Here is a 25,018-nt window from a genome sequence, read left to right on the forward strand (position 1 = left end):
TTCAGGGCATTCAGGGGGAGTATTGAGGTCCCTCGTCACTGATCTCAAACTCCTTTAGTACTGCAGTTAGCAGCTGTTTATTGAGGGATTACCATGTGCCAACCCCAGGTGTCTCAGGGCATTATCTTAGTTAGTCCTCAGTGACCTTGGGATCACTGCTTTATAGTTGTGGAAATTGAGGCACGGAGTGAGCATAGTACTTGCCCAAGGCCGTGCAAGGTACTGAGTGGTGGTGTCAGGATTTGAACCCAGGCGGTCTGACTCAAGCTACCTACCTATAGCACACTATGTTGTGGGAAAGAGAAAGGAAGTAGGTGACCTAACCAAATGAGACTGCTTCCTTTTTCTTGAACACATCAAATATTTGTTTTTATTGTCACCTCATTTGAAATTGTTTATTTCACCCATTTCTGTCTTTTAAAGAAGTCCTCCTGTTCTTTTCAGCCCAGGAGGGTCATTTCCTTTGCGAATACAAATATCTTCTTCCCCAAGTCGGAATTGAATTTTCCACCCTTGAAAGCTTCATCTGCTGAATTCTTCCTGTTCCATGCATTCACTGTGTCTCGTCACTGGTATTCTTTATACCCTCCATAGCCTTTGCACAGTGTTGGAAGTGTTTACTGACTTTATTTGCATTTATGGCCCTGATTACTAGACTGAAGTATAAACTTGATCCAGCAGGTAACTTAGGTCCTTATAGGATCTTTAATGTGGGAATTTTAAGGTTAATGGGTGTTTTAGGAACGTAAGCACTGTGATGTTGCATAGAACTATTTTAAGGAAATGAAGTCTGGGGCAGAGACTGGTTAGGAACCTATCACAGAATTGTGGGTTTATGCCATAAAAAAGAAAAGGCATAATGAAGGGAAGAAATTAATATGACCTTATTTCCTGCCTACAGGGGTTTCTTTCCTATCTCCTTTGCTGAGCTCTGGGGTTTATGTCCTCTCTGTTCCTTTTCTCCCTATTTCTCTTTTTGTGTTGCTCCGTCGCCTGCTTCCATTGCCAGTCCAGGCTGCTGGGACAATTCTGGGGGTGACCCTGAGCAAGGGGAGAGAGTCCTTCATCCTCTTCAAACCTCCCACAGATGTGGCTTTCATTTTTCCCCCCAAATTGGTGTTACCTACACGTTTTCACGTTATTTTGTCCAGTCAGAGCCCTGAATTCTCAAATCCCATCCAAGCCCACATTTTGGAATCTGTTCCCCAGATTTTTTTTTATTTTAAATCAGTACCCAGATGTAGGATGATAGGTATGGAATGAAAGAAGATTTAAAAAAAATATATTTTATTGATTTTTTGCAGAGAGGAAGGGAGAGAGATAGAGAGTTAGAAACATTGATGAGAGAGAAACATCGATCAGCTGCCTCCTGCACACCCCCTACTGGGGATGTGCCCGCAACCAAGGTACATGCCCTTGACCAAAATCGAACCCAGGACCTTTGAGTCTGCAGGCCGACGCTCTGTCCACTGAGCCAAACCGGTTAGGGCAGGAAGGAAGCTTTTTACATGTCCATTTCCTTACCCCCGAGCCTATTAAATGCCCCTTTTAATAACACCCAGGGCTTCTCTTATCACAGCTTCTACCATGCATTTTATTTGCTTGTCACCTTCACTAGAGCTGACTTTGTGTGAAGGCAGGAAACAAGCCGTTCTTGCTCGCTATTGCCACAGTGCCTGGATCTGTATTTGCTGAATGCTGTGAGTGCTGTTGGCTTCATAGCTATGTTTGTGAGTGTTAATAGGATTTTTCTCTAATTGCTTAACCAGCATATATGTAATGGACAACATTGTTTCCATGGGAAAAAGAAGGTAATTACTAAGCATCAACCACCTGCCTTGGCACCTTTTAAATGTTTCATTTGTTCCTCTCAATAACCTTGCAAAGTAGGTGGTATCATCCACATTATTACCAGTGAAATTCTTTAGATTTGAAAGTTATATTCATGCTCCAGGCCAGTTAAATGATCAGGCCACAATTATGATTTCCCTGACCTTAATGTTTATGAAATATGACAGGCTCAAATTTGAGAACTGCCTTAAGGAAAAACACCAAATGTTGACTTATTTTAACTTTGCCCTGTCTTTACAATTTTGGAGCCCACAGGGACGGAAATACCTTCTGGTTTATAAAGATAAAATAGTTCTTAAGATTGTTTTGAGAAAGGTATATATGTATCAGAGCTGAATTATTTCTGAATTGTAGAGTTTAAAATCTACCCAGTAGAGTCCAGTGATGGCGAACCTAGGACATGCGTGTCAGAGGTGACACGCACACTCATTTTTTTGGTTGATTTTTCTTTGTTAAATGGCATTTAAATATATAAAATAAATACCAGAAATATAAGTCTTTGTTTTACTATGGTTGCAAATATCAAAAAATTTCTATATGTGACATGGCACCAGAGTTAAGTTAGGGTTTTTCAAAATGCTGACACGCCAAGCTCAAAAGGTTCGCCATCACTGCAGTAGACAGTAAGGAGCTCTGCGCATTTAAATAAGGTGTAATATAAGAATTGCCATGTTCTTTACTCAAGTTCTGGCAGCTGTGTGGAAGATGGGGAAAAGTAAACTGGAGGCCTATTGGGAGGCGACCACAGTAGTGTAGAGGGGACACCAAACTAAGACGATAACCTGAAGGAAGATGGAAGGACGGGGTGGCTCCAGGTGGAATTATGGATTGTGGACTTGACCACACTATTAAATGCATGTGTGTGTGGTGGATAGTGCAGGTGAGGATCATTGAGTGGAGTTGGGACGGGGGGGCAGTTAGGAGAAGAAAAGAGGAAGAGCCCCAGAAAGAAGCTGGTGTCTCTAACATAGGCATCTGGTTAGATAGTGATGTAATTAACCAATATATAAAAAACAAGAGGTGGAAGAGCAGGTGAGGGGAGGAAGCTAATGAATGTAGTTTTGGAAATGTTGGGTTTAGTTAGTAGCTGAAGATATAGCAGTGAAGGAGGTTACTCTGGAAAGCCTGTAGTCACAAAGATGGGGGACTACGGAGGGAACAACAAAATGAAAATGGAGAGAAGAACACTAATGAAACTGATGTGTCCAGAGAGATGGAGGAGAAAGGCAAGACAAAGTGAAATAATGGATGACTTGGAAGACTATTTCCTAGAAGCAAAAATAGTTGTTGGTGTCCAGCAGTGTGGCTCAGAGGTTGAGCATTGAACCATGAACCAGGAGTCAGGGTTTGATTCCCAGTCAGGGCACATGCTCAGGTTGTGGGCTTGATCCCCAGTGTGGGGCGTGTAGGAGATAAGCTTGGAAAGGGTTGAGTAAGTGGCAGAGCTGGAAGTGCCCTGAGTCTTTGGAATGGGGAAGTGGAGGAAGGAGGTATACAGTCTCGTTGGTGAAGGAGGTTAGTCCAGTGCCGGATCAGATCCATGATTTGAAGGCTCACCTTAGACCCTGGAAAAAAAAGACACGCAAATGCCATGTGTACAGAAACCCAAGATTATTGATGTCCTCTGGCATTTCTCACTTTATAGTCTGAATCTACTTTTAGTGTTTAATTTTATCAATTTAAGTAGCTTCCCTTAAGTAAACATTTATCTAATTGGAAAAGTTGGGGAGAATAACTCTTGTTATTTTGAAAGATTGACCCTGTTTTTCATTAATTCCCATCTGTGGTGATATATGAGAATCTTAGTTCACTAGATCTCATAAAAATAAATATTATTATTACTACTCCAGATCATCATGTTTTTGTTTAAAAATCACAGTTTCCAGTATATATTTCTGTTCAAATTATACCTGATTTGAAGGAAATTATTTTCATTTTTAAGTGCTGATATGTTAATAACTATATTTTACCGTTCTTGGCATAGAGTACTTAAACTACTTGGGATAGTAGTTTGTCAGCCATCAAGAATCTAGATTTCCCCCCCATAATTTATATTCATAGTTCCATCCAATTCAAAAGGTAATTCTCCATTATCTTCTGAAGCATGGATCCTTTGTAGAATACTCATGTGACATGCATCATGCAGAGAAAAACATGGAAGTAGAAATTCTAAGTGAAATCATTGCTGAATAGTTTATGCTTGACTATAATTATAGCTTTATTGCCCTGTAAGAAGTCTCAGGGATAACCTAGTTTAATAACCTTGACCTCCACAGAGCTGCTTGAGGGATTGCCATGAGGAGGCCATGCAGGTGGGGCTCTGAGGCCCCTAACCTGAAACTATAACCACCCACTTTAATCCTTTCTATGAATTGCTTTCCAAGGGACATGCTATGCATCAGGATTTCACTTGAAAATAGGGTTTTAAAAAACAAAAACTTGAAAATCAATGTATTTGTGAGAGAGAAGGCTCTGTCAGGCGCAGTGACATGCCTGAGGTCACCTGGTTATTGACAGAATGGACTGTAGTTGTCCAGGTGGTTCGTTCTTCTTCTTTGCCTGTGTACAGTCCCAAGGATCCACACACAACAGTCTGCCAGGTGTAGCCACAGTGGGGCTGTCCTCTGTTAACTTCCGGGGAGGTGGTGATCTGCCCTTTTGTTGAATATGTTCAAGTAGAGATTTATTTCCAAGGTAAGAGCAGCCCTTTGTGAGATAATTCTTCTAGTCTAATATAATTGGGAGACTTCGGTCTGTGGCTTAAACTTGTTCACTTTTGTCCTATATTTGCCAGAAAATGATAATATTCACTTGCTGTCTCCCACAAAGTGTTCTTTATGTAGTTTGAGACTATTTATTAAGTCTCCATCCTGTCTTTTATTCTTCATGATAAAAACCTCAGTTAGTGCCTTGAATATCTAACCTATCATTTGCCTCTCTGCCCTTATATAGCAATAGATTCTGCATTTTAATTGGGTTTAAGTTGGAATTTGGGAGGGTAAGAATGGTGAAGATGACCAATTATTTTTGTTGAGTCATCTCTAAGTGTATGGTGGTTTTAGTTAAGGAGTAGAACTAACCAGTAATTTTGTCTATTCATAGCAGAGTTTTATTCTGGGGATTGGTGTTTAGGCTGATTATTAATGAGTGTTCTCACTAGCTGCATCTGAGTTCCCACATTTGAACTGCTTTACAAGCTTTCTGATGAAATCTTTTTATGTTATTGGTGACAAACTTTTTCTTAAAAAATTCCGTACCCACTGTTGAAGAGTCAGTAATTATTTCTCAAGAGCAAGAGCCATGCCTAATCCATCTGTATTTCCTAGCATGCTAAGCACTGTGTCATATACAGAATAAGATGTACAATAATGAATGTTGAGCAAATGAATAAGTGAGTATTGTTATAGCACCTAACTTTTGTGCCCATATTACATAATATGCTCTCAATCCTTTATTTACTGTCTTCCTTCTAATTCTTAGATAATGAGAAATTTTTTCTCAGAATATTGTCACTTGGATTTTAAACCTGTTTTAGAGGTTAAAAAAAATTAAACATAAGGCTTTAGCAATTGCTCAGTAGGACCTAAGTTTCAGTTTAACTGCCAAATTATAATGGAGAAGTTGTAGGTATTTTTCTGGAAAATACAGTGGCTTTAATATATATCTTAAACTCTTAAGTCTAAGTTCTTTAAGATTATGAATCAAAGAACTAAAACACTAGTCCAGAAAACTCATTATGCTAAACTTCATGTCTGCTGTGTACCCAAAACAAATGATGAAGTATAGTTAAATTTCCACAGGCATAGGATACTGTAAAACTTAAAATGTTTGTTTTAGAAGATGGCTTTAAGAAAGTCTGTGCAACTTAGAATTTGTTGCTGTGTAGTATAATGATGGACACAGAAATAAAATTCTGTCTATTGTCGAAGTGGCTATTGAGCTAATGTCACTTCAAGGAAGTGGTGGCCTACAGCTCAGGGTGTCTCAGAGTGGGTGTTTTGGCATCTTACTGATGGTTCCTCAGAGATCACATAGTTCAGCATCTTGCAGCTGTCTAGCAGCTCTGTCTTCATGTGGCAGTGGGGCAAGCAGAAATGCCCTGCCAAATTTCAAATGCTCTTTAGGGGTGGTACCTGTCCTAGATAAGCATGCTGCTGGTCGCTGAATTATGTGTCTGTAAACCCCTTGAAATGATTCAGCTAAATTCAATGTTGGAAGTTTTTTTTTTATAAGCATAATGACATTTTCAAAATAAATTATTTACATATTTGTTTGCATTTTCAAAACTGACATTTTATTGAATTTGACATAACACTGTAAATTTAATGTGTACCACATGTTAATTTGATACATTTATATCTATATAAATGTAGTGTTAATTAGCACCTCTATCACATTACATAATTACTCTTTCTCTTTAGAGGTTAGAATCATTAAGTTCTATTCTCTAACAAGTGTGATGATTTTAATACAATATGTTGTCTATGTTCACTTTACTGTGCATTATATCTCTAGGGCTTATTAATGACTTTGTGTAAGTGCGTACCCTTAACGACATCTGTCCTATCCTTCCCAACTCCATCTCCTGGTAAACACCATTTTCTATTTTTACAAGTTGGGTGTTTTTATATTTTACACATACATGGTATCATACAGTACTTGTCTTTCTCTGCATGACTTATCTCACTTAGCACCGTACACTCAGGTTCATTCATCCATGTTGTTGCAAACGGCAGAATGTTCCTTTTCTCAGGACTTAAGAATATTCCATTACACACACACACACACACACACACACACACACACATTTTCTCTCTCAACTGCATTCCTGGGTATAAACAAATAGTCTTTACATTAGACCCAATTATATGGTGAGCAAAAGCATAAGCTTTATCAATGGCCAACTGATTTATTATATTAATGTGAAGAAAAACATCTGTTGATATAAATTTCCCCTAATTTAGAAGAAAAATAATAAACTTGGTAATATTTATATAAATGAAAGTTTTTCCAAACACAGGAAAAAGAATGAAGCTCCCAGTTGATCATGAAATAATTGAAGTGTCCCTTGCCTGCAGCCTCCCTTCTTTCATGGATAGACTTTCCTCCACGTGGGTGCCAGGGACACCTGATCACACCGTTTCATGTTTGTTTTCAGGATCAGTTCAGTGATATGAGAATCAGCATAAACCAGACGCCTGGGAACAGCCTTGACTTTGGGTTTACAGTAAAATGGGATATTTCCGGGATCTTCATAGCATCAGTGGAAGCAGGTAATTTATAGATTTTGCTTTACTGAAATTTCTTCTCCTTTGCTACCCTATGCTGTCCCCCCAACCCCCAGACACTGGTTTATTTGATACAGGAGAGCACACATGTGGAAAATGCAGCAGTAAAACGAGAAGATACATCCTCTTCCCTGAGACTGATAGTTGAGTTACAAACTACATGTTGTTTGTTCTCCTTGCCTAACTAATTGTAGTTTTGAAGAGTCTTATTTTTGTGACTTTTACAGAATTTATTTGTCAAAATGTTAGGCTTAATATTTGAAAATGCTAATAGAACCCAATCATCTGTGTATGTGGTAGATCTCTCTGTGCTGTATAATTAAATGGTGTTTTCTGAGCGTCCTAATACAGCTAGGGCCTATGGAGACCTCAGGATGCTCAGGGACTTTTACAAAAGGATTGCCCCACCCCCACCCAGGACTATGCCAAGTCAAGCCCTGAACTCTTACCACAGGGCCTAAAAATAAAAAGGAAACTATGGTATTTAAGAGGAGTTCCTCATTTGCATATTTTAACTACATAAAATTGCATGCTAAATTGCTTTTCCTTTGAAATTTCTAGACTTCTCCAATGAGATAATGGTAAGTAGTAATTTTCATCAGTTTTAAGTGGCCCTCTTTTCTTCTGTTCCAAAATACATATGGATTTGGAAGCTCAACTAAAATGCAGTTTATTACACATTTAAATTTTTAAAATAAACATTTTCTCTTTTCTTAGGAGGTTAATAAAAATTTTTTTTGAACAGATGAACTTATCATTTGTCCTTTAAATGTTAATGAAGATGACATATACTATATAATAAAATATGCCTCTGGTGCTTTGTGTGTTGTTGATACTCAAATGTTTGATAACTAAGAAATTTTGTGACTCCTTTTCACCTAAAAAATTATGAGAAATGGTTAGTTGAGGTTAAAAAGTCATTTATTCTTTAATTTAAATAATCAATGGCTGTAGGACCTTTAATTTTTAAATTGGTTGTTTATTTTGCTCTATTTAGGTAGCCCAGCAGAATTTTCTCAGCTACAGGTAGATGATGAAATTATTGCCATCAACAATACCAAGTTTTCATATAAGGACACAAAAGAGTGGGAAGAAGCCATGGCTAATGCTCAAGAAACTGGAAACCTAGTAATGGATATTAGGCGGTATGGAAAGTCTGGTGAGTTGGTTTATCATCGTGTCTGGCTTTTTAAATTGGGAACTGGTCTTTGGCAAGTGGTTATAACAATTTGCTTCAATAACAATTTTTTCTTTTAGTTTTTTGAATTTTTTGCTTAAAGATATTTTTTTGGTTATGTCAAGACAAATCATGAGTAATACTTCCTTGAATAGTCTGTCTGAAAACTTTTCACTAGCAAATTTACTGAATTCTACATTATTTAGTGACTGACTTATATGCTTGGCTGACTTTGAATGCATATATCAACTGAAGATTATTGTTTTTTAAAAATTCGTTCAAATATCTCATGTTTTTTGAAGGCTATTGTAATTGTATCTGCATTGGGGAGTCATGTAATTATGTTGAGTATTAAGAATTAGACTACGACTCGACTTTCTCTACAGCACCAAAACTGTAACCGGTGTAAGAGAGAACATGGTAGGCCATATTCCTGTTGTTCATTCTCAGGAAACCTTCAAAATACATTCCATTATTATATTTCTTATTTATAGAAGTGAAATGGGGATGGCCTTTCATTCTCAAGAAACTTTCAAAATACACTTCATTATTGTGTTTCTTAGTTACAGAAGTTAGATGGGAGTGGACATTCAACCACCACAGACCTACCAACTTTTGATATAAAAAAACTAATTTCCAGCCCTGGTTTACAGAAAGATTCAGCAAATTTGCTAGTCTTTTCATTATTAACATGATCTAACCCTTGTGTTTTCGGAAGGTGGTCTCTTGGTAACAATCCTTAAACTTTTCATTTCTTTCACACACTGCCTGATTTGTTTGTCTATCTTGTGTATGTGCATATTGTATGTGTGCATTCAGTAACTTTGTTCTTTCCACTTCAACATTTATGTGTACTCATTTCTTGATCTTCACGTGCCAATCAGATTGGGGCAAAGACCAGCCTTCCCTGCCATTTATACGGCATAAAACCCTCAATCTCACCAGTATGGCTACCAAAATTATAGGTTCACCTGAAACAAAGTGGATTGATGCAACTTCTGGAATTTACAACTCAGACAGATCTTCAAATCTATCAATAATGACTGATTTCTCAGAAAGCCTTCAGAATTCTGTAAGTATTTTGAGGAGGAATATTTTTTTAGAGCAAAGCAACTGTAGGAAATGTGTGTTGGGGGAGAAGAATTTATTTTGTCTGAACAATTTTGATGCTACTTTAAAAACCACATAATTAAATAAGATCATTTATAGTAATGAGAGTAAAATGTATTTTTAAACATCATGAGCATTACTCATTAATAATTAGAGTAATAATGAGTTATATAATGGTAAAATCAAAAGATCCCATACTGGTGTTTTGCAGGTGTTTCTTACCAATCTTTCATCATTATACCCATTTCTCAGATCTTTGTGAATGTGAAGTATTAATTATGTAAAATTATATACTATGGCTTTTCTATGCTTTCTTTGGTCTTTACTGGTAAAATAAGTATAGTAATTGTGTGCAATTTAAAACCCCATGAAGCATATTTAATCTTGAGTAGGTGAATTTGCTGGGTAGATTTATGTATGTGGTTAAAAGATACCCTGTTACATTAATTGATTAAAATAATTATAATGTAGAAAGTTTTCTAAGTATCAGAGGAATACTTAGATTTAAACTTTCAAATAAACGTTTATATTGACTCCCTAGATGTATTGTTGTTATCCTATGATACCCTCTTTTATCTAATAAGGAGGTCCTGCTACATCGTGTAAGACAAGTATAAATGTTAGAGAATCCTATATAACTATGTTGCTTACTCATAAATACAAGCCAAATGGACTAATCATTATTTGTTTCTTAGAAAATTAATGACTGATTGAACTTAAAGGCATCCATGCTTGCAGCTGGTCATTAATCCTTCCAAATTTTAAAGAGTAAAAAAAAAGTAACTATTACAGTGGAGCCTTGACTTAGGAGTGTCCCGACTAACGAGTGTTTTGAGATACCAGCTGTCTCTCCTCCGAGTTTTTGCATTGAGTTGATAGAGTAATTTGAGTTAACGAGCTCCTTAAGGAGCTCGGTCTTGGAACGAATTAAACTCGTAAGTCAAGGCCCCACTGTATATGTAAAAGGCTGTAAAGAATACATTAATATCCTCAACAATTCATTTGACTAAAAGATATTTGCATTAACAGGAAATGCATTATTTAAGCCCAAAGTCCAGTTGGAGAGAATGTTGTTAACTGGCATTTGTATTCCTTCCAGAATACCGAGTCCAAGGAAATCAATGGAATTCGTGATGAAAGCAGTACTTTTGAATTAAAAGGTAAACATCACCATTATAACTTACATTTATAGTGTAAGAAAAGTCATAGCACCGCAGTTCTGTTAATATAAACATTAATACCTGTGAGTGAAAGAAAAACTGATCCGCTGCAAGTTGAAACTAAAAGGTTAGCACCCAGATCGGATTGCAGCCATGTGGAAGGGCTCTCTCTGGGCTCCCGTGTAGAATGGTGCAGGCACTGCAAACAAAGCTTTGGCAGCATGTCCAGGAGCTTTGAGTGCCTGTGTGCCTGAGCCAATGAAGAAAGACTGGTTTTGCCCAGGCCATCAGCCTTCTTGCTATGGGATGCTGCCAAAGGGAATCTTGGTTAAATACAAAACAATGAATGAGGTTTCCTTTCTCCCTTTAGTGTTGTGAAAGGGACAAGCTTGGAGGCGGCTAGTATTAATAGGGAAATGCCAAGGGCAAAAAACAGTTGTTAGCAAAAGTACCCATTTGTAATAAAAAAGCAGGCATAGTATCGAGGATAATTTTGCTTTATGGAGTTATCATTCTCTTCCTCCTTCTGCTGGCCTATAAATAATTTAGCTGCCACATGTTTCCATAGGCATACAAAAGAAATAGGCCGGGAAAGCGACCCACAGAAGGTGCAATTTCTTTTAACATGAAACTAGACTGCCAGGAATCGGCCTGGGTTTTCTCAGCAGGCTGGTGGCTTTGAATCTGCATTTGCCAGTTCATAGTCCAATGTCAAAGCCAAACTAAGTTTATAAATTTCCCTCTCTTTATTGATTATTTATCTTTGTACTTAGTTTCTGACCATCAGAAGTGACTATGTTTTGTTTGATACTGCATTCTTTATCAAAGGAGTTTTTAAAGCATGGCTTATTTTTCTTCATGATCTTAAATATAAGTCATCCGGGTCCTGTTCTGCCAGTGACTCAGGCAAAGCAAACTGATAAGACACTTAACTCCTTAGTGACTGTGGCACTACACAGGTCTGTCATTTCAGTTTTTTCTTTAGATAAGTAAACAATAATGAGTATCAAGTAATAACTGCATTTATATTTTATGAATATATTGAAGTATGATAATCATTTGCCATAATCTCGCGAGAAACCCATAAGAGAAGTCAGAATTTTTTCTTTTCATTTCTATTTGACAGGACTCCATTTGTTTTACTTAAAGTTGGAGGCTGAAAGATCTTGAAAATGAGGGCAAAGCATTCTAGTTAGAAGAGAATGATTTAGGTTTAGCACTTGCTTTTATTTTCTCTTTCTCTGGTTATTATTTATTTTCTTGTCCTCTTCCCCATTATTCTTTAGTTTCTATTTTACTCACCTGTATTGTGAAGACTCTTATAAGTACCGCGCGCTAACCGATTGCGCCACTGGAGCTCCTATTGTGAAGACTCTTAGTTACAAACAATTTTCCTTGTACTAGAAGAGATTTTTTACTGACCTAAGCAAAAATATTTAATTTCTACTTTCCTAAAGCTGTTTTGACTTTTGTGAAATTAGACTGCTTATCTGCTAAAATTTATTAATCAAAATATTAGTTCCTTTTACTAATTTGAATATAGCATAGACTACTAAAAATATGTGTGTCTCTGTGCATTGAAATAATACATGTCTTCTGTGGCTATCAGTTTTGTCATTTTTATTATTAAAAAATAATATTGCTATAGATGAGGAATATATATATATAGCAAGTATCATTTAGTTTTCCAGTGGTGAGAAATTAAAATGAATGACATCTTATTGATTTTTTTTTTTTTTTTGTATTTTTCAACTAGCATCTGAACCTATTTCTTTGAAAAACTTAAAAAGGCGATCACAATTTTTTGAACAAGGTAAACCACCAAGCTAACAATTCATGCATTTTCATGGAATTGTTCCCACCCTCCACCTTTCCTGATGGTCTGTGGTGCTGGGCACTGAGCCTCTTCGGTTTCGCTGTCATCGTGACCAACGACATAACCCATTTCCATTCTTTCCCTAGGGTCATCAGGCTTTTCTTACAGCTCATGGGTCTACCTCTGTGGTAATGGGTCTTTGCGTGTCCCTTGCACCTCTGAAGTTTCTTTTTTCTTTTTTAATTAAAAAATTGAGATGCTATTAAACACACACTTTTTTCCCCACTGGGTGACAGTAAGAAATGAGGCATTTCATTTAAGCCTTACTACTTCCTACAAATTGCATAATCTTAGATTACACCAACATATCATTGGCTAACTTTCTAAAGACCTCTGCTTTTTGGTTCTGGAAAATGTTCCCAAGAAAAAAGCAGAGTGGTTTATTATTATTGGGATGGCAGTTTTGGTGTATTGATAGTACTGCTCTGTTGACTTAGAAGTAAATTAAAAGTAAATAAATTTTGGTGACGTTTGTGAACAAGTGAATTTTGAGGTTCTCTGTGTTGGTGTAGTTGGGCAATGCTCCCTTACGATGTGCTATGCATGTGGCATCTTCTTCCCTCTCACGTTTGCCTGATGCTCTGTCTCATGAATGCAGTTTGAGCTCTGTGTTTCACTGTCAAGAACTTAAAAGTAATATCCAAACATTTGAGATGCAATGGCACGGTCAGTGGGGAGTGTGTGCTGTTGGTGTCTAAAATGTTATGGTTTCTTACTTTTAAGATGATCAAAGATTTACAAACTTGCCTTGTAACACGATGTTTACTGGACTTTTATATTTTGTCAATCTCCTAGTAGTCTTCCTTTGTTGAATTACGGTCTCTTGACCACACATAGAAATAGTTCACCAGCTATGCATGTGCAAGGTTTACTTGTGTCAGTATTCTTAGTGGTTTCGATATATTTTTGTTAAACTTCTGTTTTTCCTGGTAATTTAATTGATGCAGTATGATACTTCTAGCTCAGATTGACTAAAATAAAGCAAATCTTTTTCCTCCTTTATCCTAATTTTTACTCACTTTTCTTCAGCACGCTATTTTAGGGAAGAATATTTTCCTAAGTCTCAAAACAGTTTTCTTAAAAATATAATTGTGTAAGTGAATAATTTATTTGACAGCTGAGGTTTCAGGAAAATTTAAAGGTACTATATGATACGTATTTTATGAAATTTGCTTACTTGTTTATATTCATTGTACTACAGACAGACACACACTTATGTAGACCCCCCTAAGACTAAATAGAATAACACCGTGAAAAAGTAAAAGAATAACACTATGCCATACATATGAAGTTTGAATATTTATGTTTCAAATAATAGTAGAGGAAAAGGAAAGGTTTCTTGAACATGTTTGATGTGATGGCTTATTTAAGAAAATTAGCTTAGAGTTCTCACATTATAATTGAATAGTGACAAGTAAAAATTAGATTTGGTAGATATTGTAACATTTGAAATTCTTTTTTTTAAGTAGGCCAAACTATGAGATAGCACCCCAGTCTATTAATAAACAAACCCTCTAACTTATTCATAAATACACGATTGATCCAGCGCTTGTACCTAGAATTGGTTGTACTCTTAGCACCCATGATTGACCCTTTCTTCTTTTCTTTTTCTTTTAAACTGACTTTGAATTTGGAAGATGGATAACAAACAGATGGAATTTAAGATGAAAAGGAGGATTTACTCCTGTTGTTTAAAAAAAATGATGTCACTTAGTATACTGGCATAGAAACAGCTAGTGACATAACTCTCTGAAAGGAATTATTTCGTAGACATGGAAAGTCTTATACTGTGTTTTTTTCTTCCTTACCCATATGCTGCCGTACAGGAAGCTCTGATTCTGTGGTTCCTGATGTAAGTAGCATTCACTTGTTTTTGGAATAAATAAGGTGACCAGTCTCTTTAAGTTGAAACGACCTACTTTGAAATATAAAGCCAACTGTCCTTTAGTAGAGCTTAGACACAGGGTGATATGAATAACTTATGTATGCAAATATGCTTCCATAGGTGACTTAATGATGTAACATATTCTTTGTTTGCACCTCTTCTCTCATAACTGGTTAGCTTCCAGTTCCAACTATCAGTGCCCCGAGTCGCTGGGCGTGGGATCAAGAGGAGGAGCGAAAGCGGCAGGAGAGGTGGCAGAAGGAGCAGGACCGCCTGCTGCAGGTAGAGCAGAATAACATGGAGCAACAGGAAGTAGGCCTGTTGTTACTGTAAATGCCACTAGTACTGAGAAGCAAATTAAAAAAGAAATTCGCCTGGCCCATGTGGCTCAGTATCGACCTATGAATCAGGAGGTCATGGTTTGATTCCTGGTCAGGGCATATGCCAGGGTTGTGGGCTAGATTCCCAGCAGCGGGTGTGCAGGAGGCAATCAGTCAATGATTCTCTCTCATTATTGATGTTTCTCTCTCTCCCCCTCTCCCTTCCTCTCTTAAATCAATAAAAAAAAAATATAAATATATATATAAATAAAAATATATATAAATTTATATATATATAAATTTAAAAAGCCAGTAACCTGATAATTAACAAATACTTTGATAGGTATTGCATTTTGTATTAACATACAATTATTATTTTTTTGTATTAAAAATAATTTTCTATTAAAACGCAAAGACAGTTACCTTTCATTTGACGATTTCCAGAATCCTCCTTTTAAAATCATTTATTAATCCTTGTGTTTATTTTTAGAAAATATGAGGCACTCTAGTTTGGATTTCTTTTTTTTTCTATGTACTATTTTTTAAATTAAATTTATTTGGGTGACACTGGTCAATAACATTTTATAATTTTTGTGTGTACAGTTTTATAATACATCATCTGTATATTCCATTGTGTACTCACCACCCAAAGTCTGGTCTCCTTCCATCACCATATATTTGGCCTCCTTTACTCTCTTCCTCCTCCCCCCATCCCTTTCCTCTCTGTTAACCACCATTCTGTTGTCTGTGTCTATGAGTTTGTATCTTTAGTTTGTTTGTTGTTTTCTGTTTTATATCCCACATATGGGTGAAACCATATGGTTCTTGTCATTTTCTTTCTGACTTATTTAATTTAGTACAGTACTCTTAAGATCCATCCATACTGTTGCAAATGGTAATATTCTATCCTTTCTTATAGCTAAGTAGTATTCAAGTAAATATATGTTCACATCTTCTTTATCAAATCATCCATCGAAGGACATTTCCATGTTTTGGCCATAGTGTATAATGCTGCAGTGAACATAAGATTCTTGTATGAGTAAGAGGCTTTGTGAGGCTTACTGCCAGTTTATTGCAGAGAAATTCAGTCCCCCTTACAGTTAGCTTTAGGGTCTTTAATGAATTACAACCATGGTAAAGGGTGCATTTGGGTATAATTCTGAATGTCTACCCTTTCTCAGCACCTGCATTTTACTTCAATATATGGTATTTTCTATTTTGAGGACTAAAATCTGATTGGTTAAAATAAATATCTCTGTCTTTAAAGATTGAGGTGAAAGGTGGGGCTAACAAAACTGCTAATGAAAAAGATTAACATCAGGCTAGTAATTAGCTAATTAATCAATATGCTGTCATTTTTTTATAGGAAAAATACCAACGTGAGCAGGAGAAACTAAGGGAAGAGTGGCAAAGAGCTCAGCAGGAGGCTGAGAGAGAGAATGACAAGTTCTTGAATGAGGTAATGTTAGAACATGTTCTTCCTTCTCTGTCTTGATGAAATCTGCTGAAAAATGGAAGACTGTCCATTTCACTTGGCTTTTGTCACACACTCGCCAACATATCTCTTTGAAAAATATAATGAGCTCTGATTTATCAGAACTTTGCTTTGATGTTTCAACATTTCTCCTAGTTTCTCTACTCAATAATTAAATTATTTTATCTACAGACTCTAGGTGTATCTTCTTCTTCTAAGTTACATCTCCATCACCCATGTGTGGCTTTGTTAGTGATAAAATTTAACATTATTTCAATAGAATTCTGGGCCAACTACAATAGATATAATAAAAAACTGAATATAGACATATCTTAATCAAATTTCACCCCCTGGTTGTGCAGGAGCTGATGGTCCTGAACTCAAACATAGCTCTGACCACACGGGAGCCTACTGTTGCCACCTTGGAAGCCACCTGGGATGAAGGGTCCAAGTCTTCTGACAGGGAAGGAACCCGAGCAGGAGAAGAGGAGAGGAGACAGTGGCACGAGGAAGGGATGATTGAGGACCAAAGAAAGAAGCTGCAGGAACAACTCACTATTGAGAAAGAGAGGGAACTGAAGGAGCAACAATATGAGGAAGAGCAGGAGGAGGTGCGGCGTCAGGCTGTGGCCGAGGAGCAGAAGCGCTACGCAGAAGAACAGAAGCGCCAGGCTGAGGAGCAGAAGCGCCAGGCAGAGGAGCAGAAGCGCTACGCAGAAGAACAGAAGCGCCAGGCCGAGGAGCAGAGGCGCCAGGCCGAGGAGCAGAGGCTCCAGGCAGAGGAGCAGAAGCGTCGCACAGAAGAACAGATGCACCAGGCAGAGAGAGAGCGGGAGACGTCAGTCAGAATATACCAGTATAGAAGGTCTGTTCCCTTGCCAATGGGTACATGTGATTTTCAGTTGTCTTGGCTTAGCTGTATCCATTCCTCACTTCGAAGGCACCTAATTGGTTTTCCTGCTCCCTACCATCCATTCTCTACACAAGTGAACACAAGCAGCCAGAGTGAACCGATCCCATTGTAAATCTGAGCCTATCACCTTACTTTCCTGCTCAGTGTCTCCAAATGGCTTCCCTCACATTAGAATACCACCTGAACTCCTCTCTGGGGCCTGAGAAGGCTTGTATGAAGTGTCTTGGCCCTTTGGTCTACCTACCTTCCTCTGACTTCCCCTCACTTGGTGTGTCATAGCTGCACTATCATCCCTTTCCTATCTGGAGAATGCACAACGTATTCTGCCCCTTGGATTTTTGCATTTTCTAGTTCCTGTGCCTGGAGAAGTGTTCCCTCACATGTTTGTTGTCTTACTCATTTTGTTTAAGTCTCCGATGCAATGTCACCTTCTCAGGCTTTCTAAAATGCCTCATCTAAGAAACACGGCTCTCCCTACCCCTTTCCTCCGTGTGCCCTTCTCTGCTTTATAATATGCATTTATTCGCTTGTGGTTGGCCTGCATGCCCCTTTAAAATGTAAGCATTAGGAGGCCAATAAGTTTGTTTTGTTTCCCTAGAACCCTACGGGGTCATAGCAGGCACACAGCATGTATTTGTGGAATGAATTGCAAATGTCTGTTGGTAGCTGTAGGTCTGTTTTCTTCAATGATTGATTGAAATACTTCTGTGTGTTTAGTTTTCAAACAAGAGAGCATTCTCATACAGGTGCTAGAATAACATAATTTTGTTATCTATTTCTTAAACCCAGGGAAGGCATCAAAGTTTTATTTTTATCATAAACCTTTTCCATCTTTCAGGCCTGTTGATTCCTATGATATACCAAAGGGAGAGGAAGAATCTTCAGGTTTGCTTCCTAGTGACAGGTGTGTAGAACATTTCCTTGTAATTTGGTAGGAGTAATTGACTTCATATGAATTTCTGAGGGCTTGCCTAGGTGTTTTTGTAGAACTACTATAGCTCTTGATCTTTTGTGGGATGCAAAGAGAACTTGCTGGTTGATATGTAAAACTACCCCTCAACGTAGTAACTTAATTTGTGATTTTGTGGGTCAGCTTTTTGGGCTGAACTCAGTTGACAGTTCTTTTAGTTGATTGCACTCATCATGTGTCTACTGCCAGTTTACTAGGTAACTTTTGGGGAGTTGGCTGGTTGTCAGCTGGAGCGATGAGCCCAACTGGGCCGTGTGCTTTCAACATGCAGCAAAGCAGTGCAGCCTTGCATACGTGGTGGCTGGGAGAGCCGAGAGAGAGAGAGAGAGAGAGAGAGAGAGAGAGAGAGAGAGAGAGAGAGAGAGAGAGAGTGTGTTAAGGAGAATTAAGGAGAATTAAGCATGCCGGGCACCTCCCAGTCTCAGCTCTGACCTGGCACACCATTGCTTCTGCCTCATTCTACTATTTCAAGTAAAGTCACAGGGCCAGCCCAAGTTCACAGAGAGGAGAAGAACTCTGCCTCTTTGTGGGAGGGGCCATAATGCATGGGGAATGGGCACAGGGGGAGAATTGTGTTCATTTTTTGCAATCTACCTTAACAATTTTTTAAAAAGCAATTATAAGCCATGGCATAGGCTTGCCCAAAATGAAGTTACATGAGGACATCTGAAATGAGAAATGTGGCCCCTCTCTTAATTTGATTAGAACTACTGGTCAGTTTTGGGGGAATACAGATAGGATTTCAGATATCTGAAAAGTTATATGTGCTTCTTCAAAATTTCCTAAATCATTAAATTTAATGTTTTTTAAATAATTTAAAAAATGAGTTGCACTTTTGAAATCATTACACAGAATAAAAATATCCAGTGTATGACCATTGATTTGTGTTTTCAGAGCTGAAATTTCTTTAGGAAGTTTGCCTTCTAGATAAGGAAAGACTCATCTGTATAGGCAGTCAGGAGACTGACTAGGACTCAGAGTAGATAGGAAAAGAAGAGGACTATACAGGTAATGACAGGCTGATAGTCAGCAGGAAAAAGCTCTAGTGGTGAATCACCTGACTTATAATACGTGATTCTGGGTACCTGTAGATGATTAAAATATGTATATCTCCTTTTTAAAGCCATGGGTTTCTTTGTATAATTAAGTAAGCTTTAATTATATAGCTCATTACCTGGAGAAAATAATTAGATTGCAGAGATAGGAAACTTAAGGAATCCTCAAAAATATGAAATACTTAGGCATTTGTGATGTAGCATGCCCTCAAGGAATTAAGGAGTGTGTCATAAAAGTATTTTCTTCTGTGTGAATACTAATGAAACCATTCATAAATGTTGCTAACAGTCATGTTACATTATTATGTATTATCCACTATTAAATGTATACATACACAAGCGTACATATGTATGGTAACATATATCATCACTCATTTTTATTACTATTATTTGAAGTTAAAGTGCCTAGTAGAATGAGAATGAGGTCAGCAAGTATTGCTATGCAGACCTACAGTTGGCATTACCAAGTCAGGCATTTTCGGAAGTTGCTTCTGCCAGCGCACTTCAGTGCCTCTTTAGAATGCTAGGATAGCATTTGGTGAGTTGCTCTTTCAGAGTAGCACCCTAGTGCCCCAAAAGTTGACTTCTTGACCCTTGGACAGTATGAAGCAAGTAGGACCGTCTGATGTTAGGAACCCTGATGACAAAAGCTTTGTACATCCGGTAAGACTGGGGTCTAGAAGAGAGTTGAAGTACATAATTGGGTCAAATCGTAAGCTTAGTCATCATACAAGATGCAGGAGATTTTCACATGATTATATATTTCTAGCATCAAGCTCTTCTCTCCTCTAGAGATGTCACTGTTTCCTGCTAGTTTGTGCAACATGAAAAATCCTTGATATAAAAATAAATGTTCTCAACAGACATAGAAAATAAATTGCGTCTTTAAAAAGTTATATTTTTGGTTCTTCATAAATATGAAAGGGATGTTCTTAATGAGACATGTGTAATACACTGTGTTCTGTGTTCTAGGAATAAATCCAGGTCCACTACCGAGCTGGATGATTTCCCCACAAATAAAAATGGTAAATGTGAAGTTTTTCCAAAATTGTTTATTTATGCTATCACACGCTACGATCAGTATTTTTAAGGTCAAGATATTTCCGGTTCATTAAGATTACATAGTTAAAATACCGAATATTCTTAGCATTTGTGTTTAAAAACAAAACTATCTTTTGCTTATTTTGGCTTTACTTTATAAGGGGGGGAGTACTGGGAGCTTAAAATGGTTTTAAACAGCTAATGAAATATGTGGGAATTTTGACAAGTGCTGCTGATAGAGGTTTGTATAGTAGATTTCACCTTGTAGCTAAAGGAATGGCAGAAAAGTTTTCTGCAGAATCCTAGAGGACTTAAAAATTGCATATGAAGTAGAAATTGTACCATTTAGATGTCAAAAAACCCAAAGTGGTAATGATTTTACTAACTTGGCAAAAACAATTTGGAACCTGATATTGCTAGTATAGAGTGCCTTGCTAGGCACACATGTAGCTGATGTTATACAACTAAGAAAAAAACTAAGAGAAAGGCATCATTTTAAGCAAGGTTTGCATACCAGGCTTTGTGGAAGCAGGGCTTTGGTCAGTTATGTAAACGAATGGAGGTCCAGGTGAGGGTTGAGGTGAGCTTGGTGAACATGAACACACCCATCTAAGTGGACAGCCACTCCTACCCGCTCCAGCCTGTTACTGCCAAGTGGGAGAGTGCAAGCCTGTGATCACTGACCATTTCTGTTGCAAGAGAAGTAAGACAAACACACAAACTCTGGATTTTCGTGTTATATTTTAAGCACTGACAAGGAATTTAAAAATGTAAAACCCTCTGTGAGCCAAACCACATGTACAGGTCCGAATGGTCAGTTTGTCACTTCTTGTTGAAACTTGTAGAATGTACAGTTTTTATTAGGTTCTATGATCACCCCTTTCCTTTTCATCATCTGGCCCTAGTTTATCTTTCCAGCCTCTTTTGCTGTTGTTCCCATTAGGAACGCTTAACTATAACCTAAGTGTTCTCTCTCTCAGCCTCCAACTTACCAGATGCTTTCTGACCTGGTTCTCCTGGTCTCACCTATTTGGATTTCTAGTTTCTTCTCCCCTGAATTTGCCACTAACCACCCTGGAAATGAAGTTTTAAGTACTTCTGTCTGCTGTGAAACATTGTTAACCTGCATTGATCATTTTCTCTCCTGAACTTAAACACATGACGTGTTAGTAATGGCAAGTGTGACTCTCTGAAATTGACTCATTGGTATCTGTGGCTGGTGTTAACCTGATTATTCTGGCATGTATGTCTTCTCCCCTTAACTAAATGAATCGCAGGTAGTGGAAGTTATCAAATATTTTACTAAAAAACTTGGTTATGCCAATAAGGTACTTTTAAAATAGAAAACCTTTCATTTCAAATCTGACAAAATTGGTGAGTTGTGTGATACACAAATAAAAACATAGATGTACATAAGGAACCTTTGGCTGCCTTATTCATGGCTTACTTGAAGATGAACTAAGGCAGAGACACATCATGAATTTCGAAAGAATGTCAATAGCAGTGAATCTGGAAAGAAAATAAAATATATCATTAGGTGAAATTTCCTAATCCAAATCAAGGTGGGGAGGATTTCAAAGTTATGGATGTTCTAACCAAACCAGAAAGTAACCAGCAAACCCAATGAGACAAAGCCTTCAGGATAAAACTTGACTTAATTTTCATTCGTAAATTTGTCTTGTCGCTTTGTCAGTTTCTTAGAAGAGAAACAAGTCTCATAACATCCCTTGGTTATCCTTCGGGCGACGTGGCTATTTTCCAGTTTCACAAAAGCCAGTGGAGTGATTGAATATGCTCTTATTTCTTCAATTTGGTCGTGACTTAAAGTCATAGACTTATACCATGGAGGCTCTAGTCATGGCATCTACAGATGCATGCTTGTATGTCTTCACTCTCTCCCCAGGGGACGTGTAAGTTTTTTGAGAGAACACCCAGCTCCCTGTAGAGTTGTCACAGCAAACATTCAGTGAGCATGAGCTCAATGGACTTAATTTAGTAAGGAAGGGAAAAGTGGAAGAGAAACCGCCTCTGGATGAGCATTTAGTAACTCCCTATCGCCGAAATCAGTGTGGTTGTCTCCTTTTCAGGCAGCCTCCTTAGTTTTCCTGAGTGCGCTCTGTGATGTGCCTCTGGGTGTGGAATTGGAATTTCCAGGAGTAGGTTCCCAGGCAGCAGCCTCATTGAGAATTGATAATGTTAGCATATGTGCACAATGGCACATTTTTTGCTACCTTCTATTTGGAGATGCATCCACTCTTCCTTTTTTAATGTGCTAACCCTGCAGCTTTGGGTGTGTTTTTAATTTAGGAAGCCATAAATATTTAGACCGAGTTGGGAACGGTAGCTCAACACAGAGGAGCGCCAAGAAGGAGCCAGGTCCATCAGGAGCAGAGTTGGAGAGGCAACAGATCCTTCAAGAAATGAGGAAGAAAACATCCCTTCACACCGACAGCAGCTGGATCCGTCAGCGCAGTTCCAGCGTCAATAAAGATCCCATTTGTCTGCCTGGGATTATGAGAAGGTGCGAGACATTTTAGGAATTACTTCCTCTTCTGTGCTGCGAGGCAAATATTTAATTTCTAGACATGCTGGCTACTTTGGGTGAAGAGATGTCATAATTTCTTCTCTTAATCCAAGATGTAGTGGGAGAGAGGGAAGTAAAGCAAATGTCATTGGGCACTCAGGTGCCAGACCCGTACCAGTTGCTTTGTCTGGGGAAAATGTTTTGAGGCAGGGATAAGCTCCCTGTTTTCCACATGAGGAGACTGTGGCTCCAGCAGGGAATACATGTGGACAAAACCAAATGACTAATAGGTTTCAGAGCTGGATGTAAAAGTCTGAAGTGTGATTTGGGCACTTAAATAATTCATGCAGTTCTTGGTGCTTCCTTGGATGCTGGACTTAAAATTAAGCTTCTGTTTATTTGTTTATAATGAGATAATGAATCAAAGAATATATACTTTATTATTATTATTACTTTATTGATTTTCAGTGGGGGGAAGAGAGAGAGAGAGAGATTTGTTGTTCCACCCATTTATGCATTTACTGGTTAATTCTTGTGTGTACTCTGACTGGGGATTGAACCTGCAATCTTGACTCACTGGGGCAACACTCTAACCAACTAACCAACTGAGCTACCTATCCAGGGCCTCGCCTATCTAATAAAAGAGTAATATGAAAATTGACCATCACTCCAACACACAAGATGGCCACCCCCATGTGGACACAAGATGGCTGGCAGGGGAGGGAAGTTGTGGGCGATCAGGCCAGCAGGGGAGGGCAGTTGGGGGCGCAGGGGAGGGCAGTTGGGGGGAACCAGGCCTGCAGGGGAGGGCAGTTGGGAGGGACCAGGCCTGCAGGGGAAGGCAGTTGTGGGGTCAGGCCGGCAGGAGAGGGCAGTCAGGGACAACCAGGCCAGCAAGGCAGGGCAGTTAGGGGTGACTAGGCCAGCAGGGGAGGGCAGTTAGGGGTGACCAGGCCAGCAGGGGAGGGCAGTTAGGGGCAATTGGGCCAGCAGGGGAGCAGTTAGGCGTCGATCAGGCTGGCAGGGGAGTGGTTAGGAGGTGATCAGGCTGATAGGCAAAAGCGGTTGGGGCCATCAGGCAGGCAGGTGAGCGGTTGGGAGCCAGCAGTCCTGGATTGTGAAGGGATCTCAGATTGGAGAGGGTGCAAGCTGGGCTGAGGGTCAGCCCCCCCCCACCCCAAACCCCCGGCAAGAATTTCATGCACTGGGCCTCTAGTACTTAAATATTATTAAATATACAATTTAAAAAAAAAAGTGTCCCTAGTACTCATTAAATAAATGATGGCTCACAGATTAGGTAGAATATGATACAACTATTAAAGAATAGAAAGCAGCATATTGCTGCTCAGAACTTCGTGGGTTAAAATAATGATTCGCATCTCACAGTTCTGAGGGTCAACTGGGCAGTTCTTTACATGGTGTTGGTCAGGGAACCTGGACAGCTGTAGTCATTCAGAGCCGGGCTGGCAAATTTTTTTTGTATGAAGACAGATAGTGAATAATTTACATTGTAGGCCACATAAGTCTTTGTCAGATTTTCTTTGTTCTGGTTGTTTTATGACTGAAAATATGAAATACCTTTCGCCCACAAGTTGTCCATAGGCTGGCCGTGGCTGTGATTTGCTGGCCCCTGAGGGAGAGGCTCCACTGAGAACTCGGCTGGGAGCCTCTTTTCTCCATGTGGGCTCTCCACATAGCTGCTTGGGCAGCCTCATGACACAGCACCTGGATTCAAAGAGGAAACCTTGCAAGAGGATAAGCCCTAATGCTTATTAGCAAACCTCCATTTGTATCATGCTTGCTCATGTCCCAAATGTCTACATGTCACATGGCCAAGCCCAGAATCAGTGAGAGGGGACTACACAAGGGCACAGATGCCAGGAGGGAGGGTTCATTGGGGGGCGCCACGAAAGTGTCATATCACATGAACTGACATGAAGATAGTTCTAAGACCATATATATTATATGGAATAAAGTAATGAAGAATATGCATTGTAGAATAATCCTATTTGTTTAAGAATGGTAAACATATCACATATATTGCATATGACTATAGACATTGCTATACTCACATATGTCAATTTGTAGAAGGATACACAGTTAATGATGGTAACTTTTGGGATTAGCACAAGTAAATTGTGGTGAGAGAGGGGAAAACCTTATTCCTTCAGATACCCTTGTCTACTGCGTGGGTCTTTCTCATCATGATGATGTAGTACTTATATAACTTCAAAAGAAAAAATATATATTTTTAAAATTTGGGATAAGAGATAAAGTTTTAAAAATAATAACAAAATTGACTAGGTAGAAACATACCCTCATAATTTGGAGTCATTTTTTTAATAGATAAGAATTAATGTAAGTATATTACTTC

The 25,018-nt window shown here is 38.4% G+C and overlaps 1 protein-coding gene across 16 annotated transcripts in view; it reads left to right on the forward strand.

Annotated features, from left to right (window-relative positions):
* LMO7 (LIM domain 7) overlaps positions 1-25,018 on the forward strand; it is a 226,137-nt gene that overhangs the window by 195,009 nt on the left and 6,110 nt on the right. For 10 of the 16 annotated variants that reach the window (XM_059684846.1, XM_059684851.1, XM_059684845.1 and 7 more), the window contains 12 exons: positions 7,010-7,124; positions 8,137-8,298; positions 9,201-9,388; positions 10,526-10,586; positions 12,343-12,399; positions 14,289-14,314; positions 14,525-14,629; positions 16,034-16,126; positions 16,504-17,006; positions 17,893-17,958; positions 20,052-20,104; positions 22,428-22,641. In XM_059684846.1, the coding sequence (XP_059540829.1) occupies positions 7,010-7,124; positions 8,137-8,298; positions 9,201-9,388; positions 10,526-10,586; positions 12,343-12,399; positions 14,289-14,314; positions 14,525-14,629; positions 16,034-16,126; positions 16,504-17,006; positions 17,893-17,958; positions 20,052-20,104; positions 22,428-22,641 (1,643 nt within the window). The remainder of the gene's footprint in view (positions 1-7,009; positions 7,125-8,136; positions 8,299-9,200; positions 9,389-10,525; positions 10,587-12,342; positions 12,400-14,288; positions 14,315-14,524; positions 14,630-16,033; positions 16,127-16,503; positions 17,007-17,892; positions 17,959-20,051; positions 20,105-22,427; positions 22,642-25,018) is intronic. The other 6 variants (XM_059684848.1, XM_059684852.1, XM_059684860.1 and 3 more) reach the window with 2 other exon arrangements.

The sequence above is a fragment of the Myotis daubentonii genome, chromosome 2, assembly GCF_963259705.1.
Source record: "Myotis daubentonii chromosome 2, mMyoDau2.1, whole genome shotgun sequence".
Classification (NCBI taxonomy): domain Eukaryota; kingdom Metazoa; phylum Chordata; class Mammalia; order Chiroptera; family Vespertilionidae; genus Myotis; species Myotis daubentonii.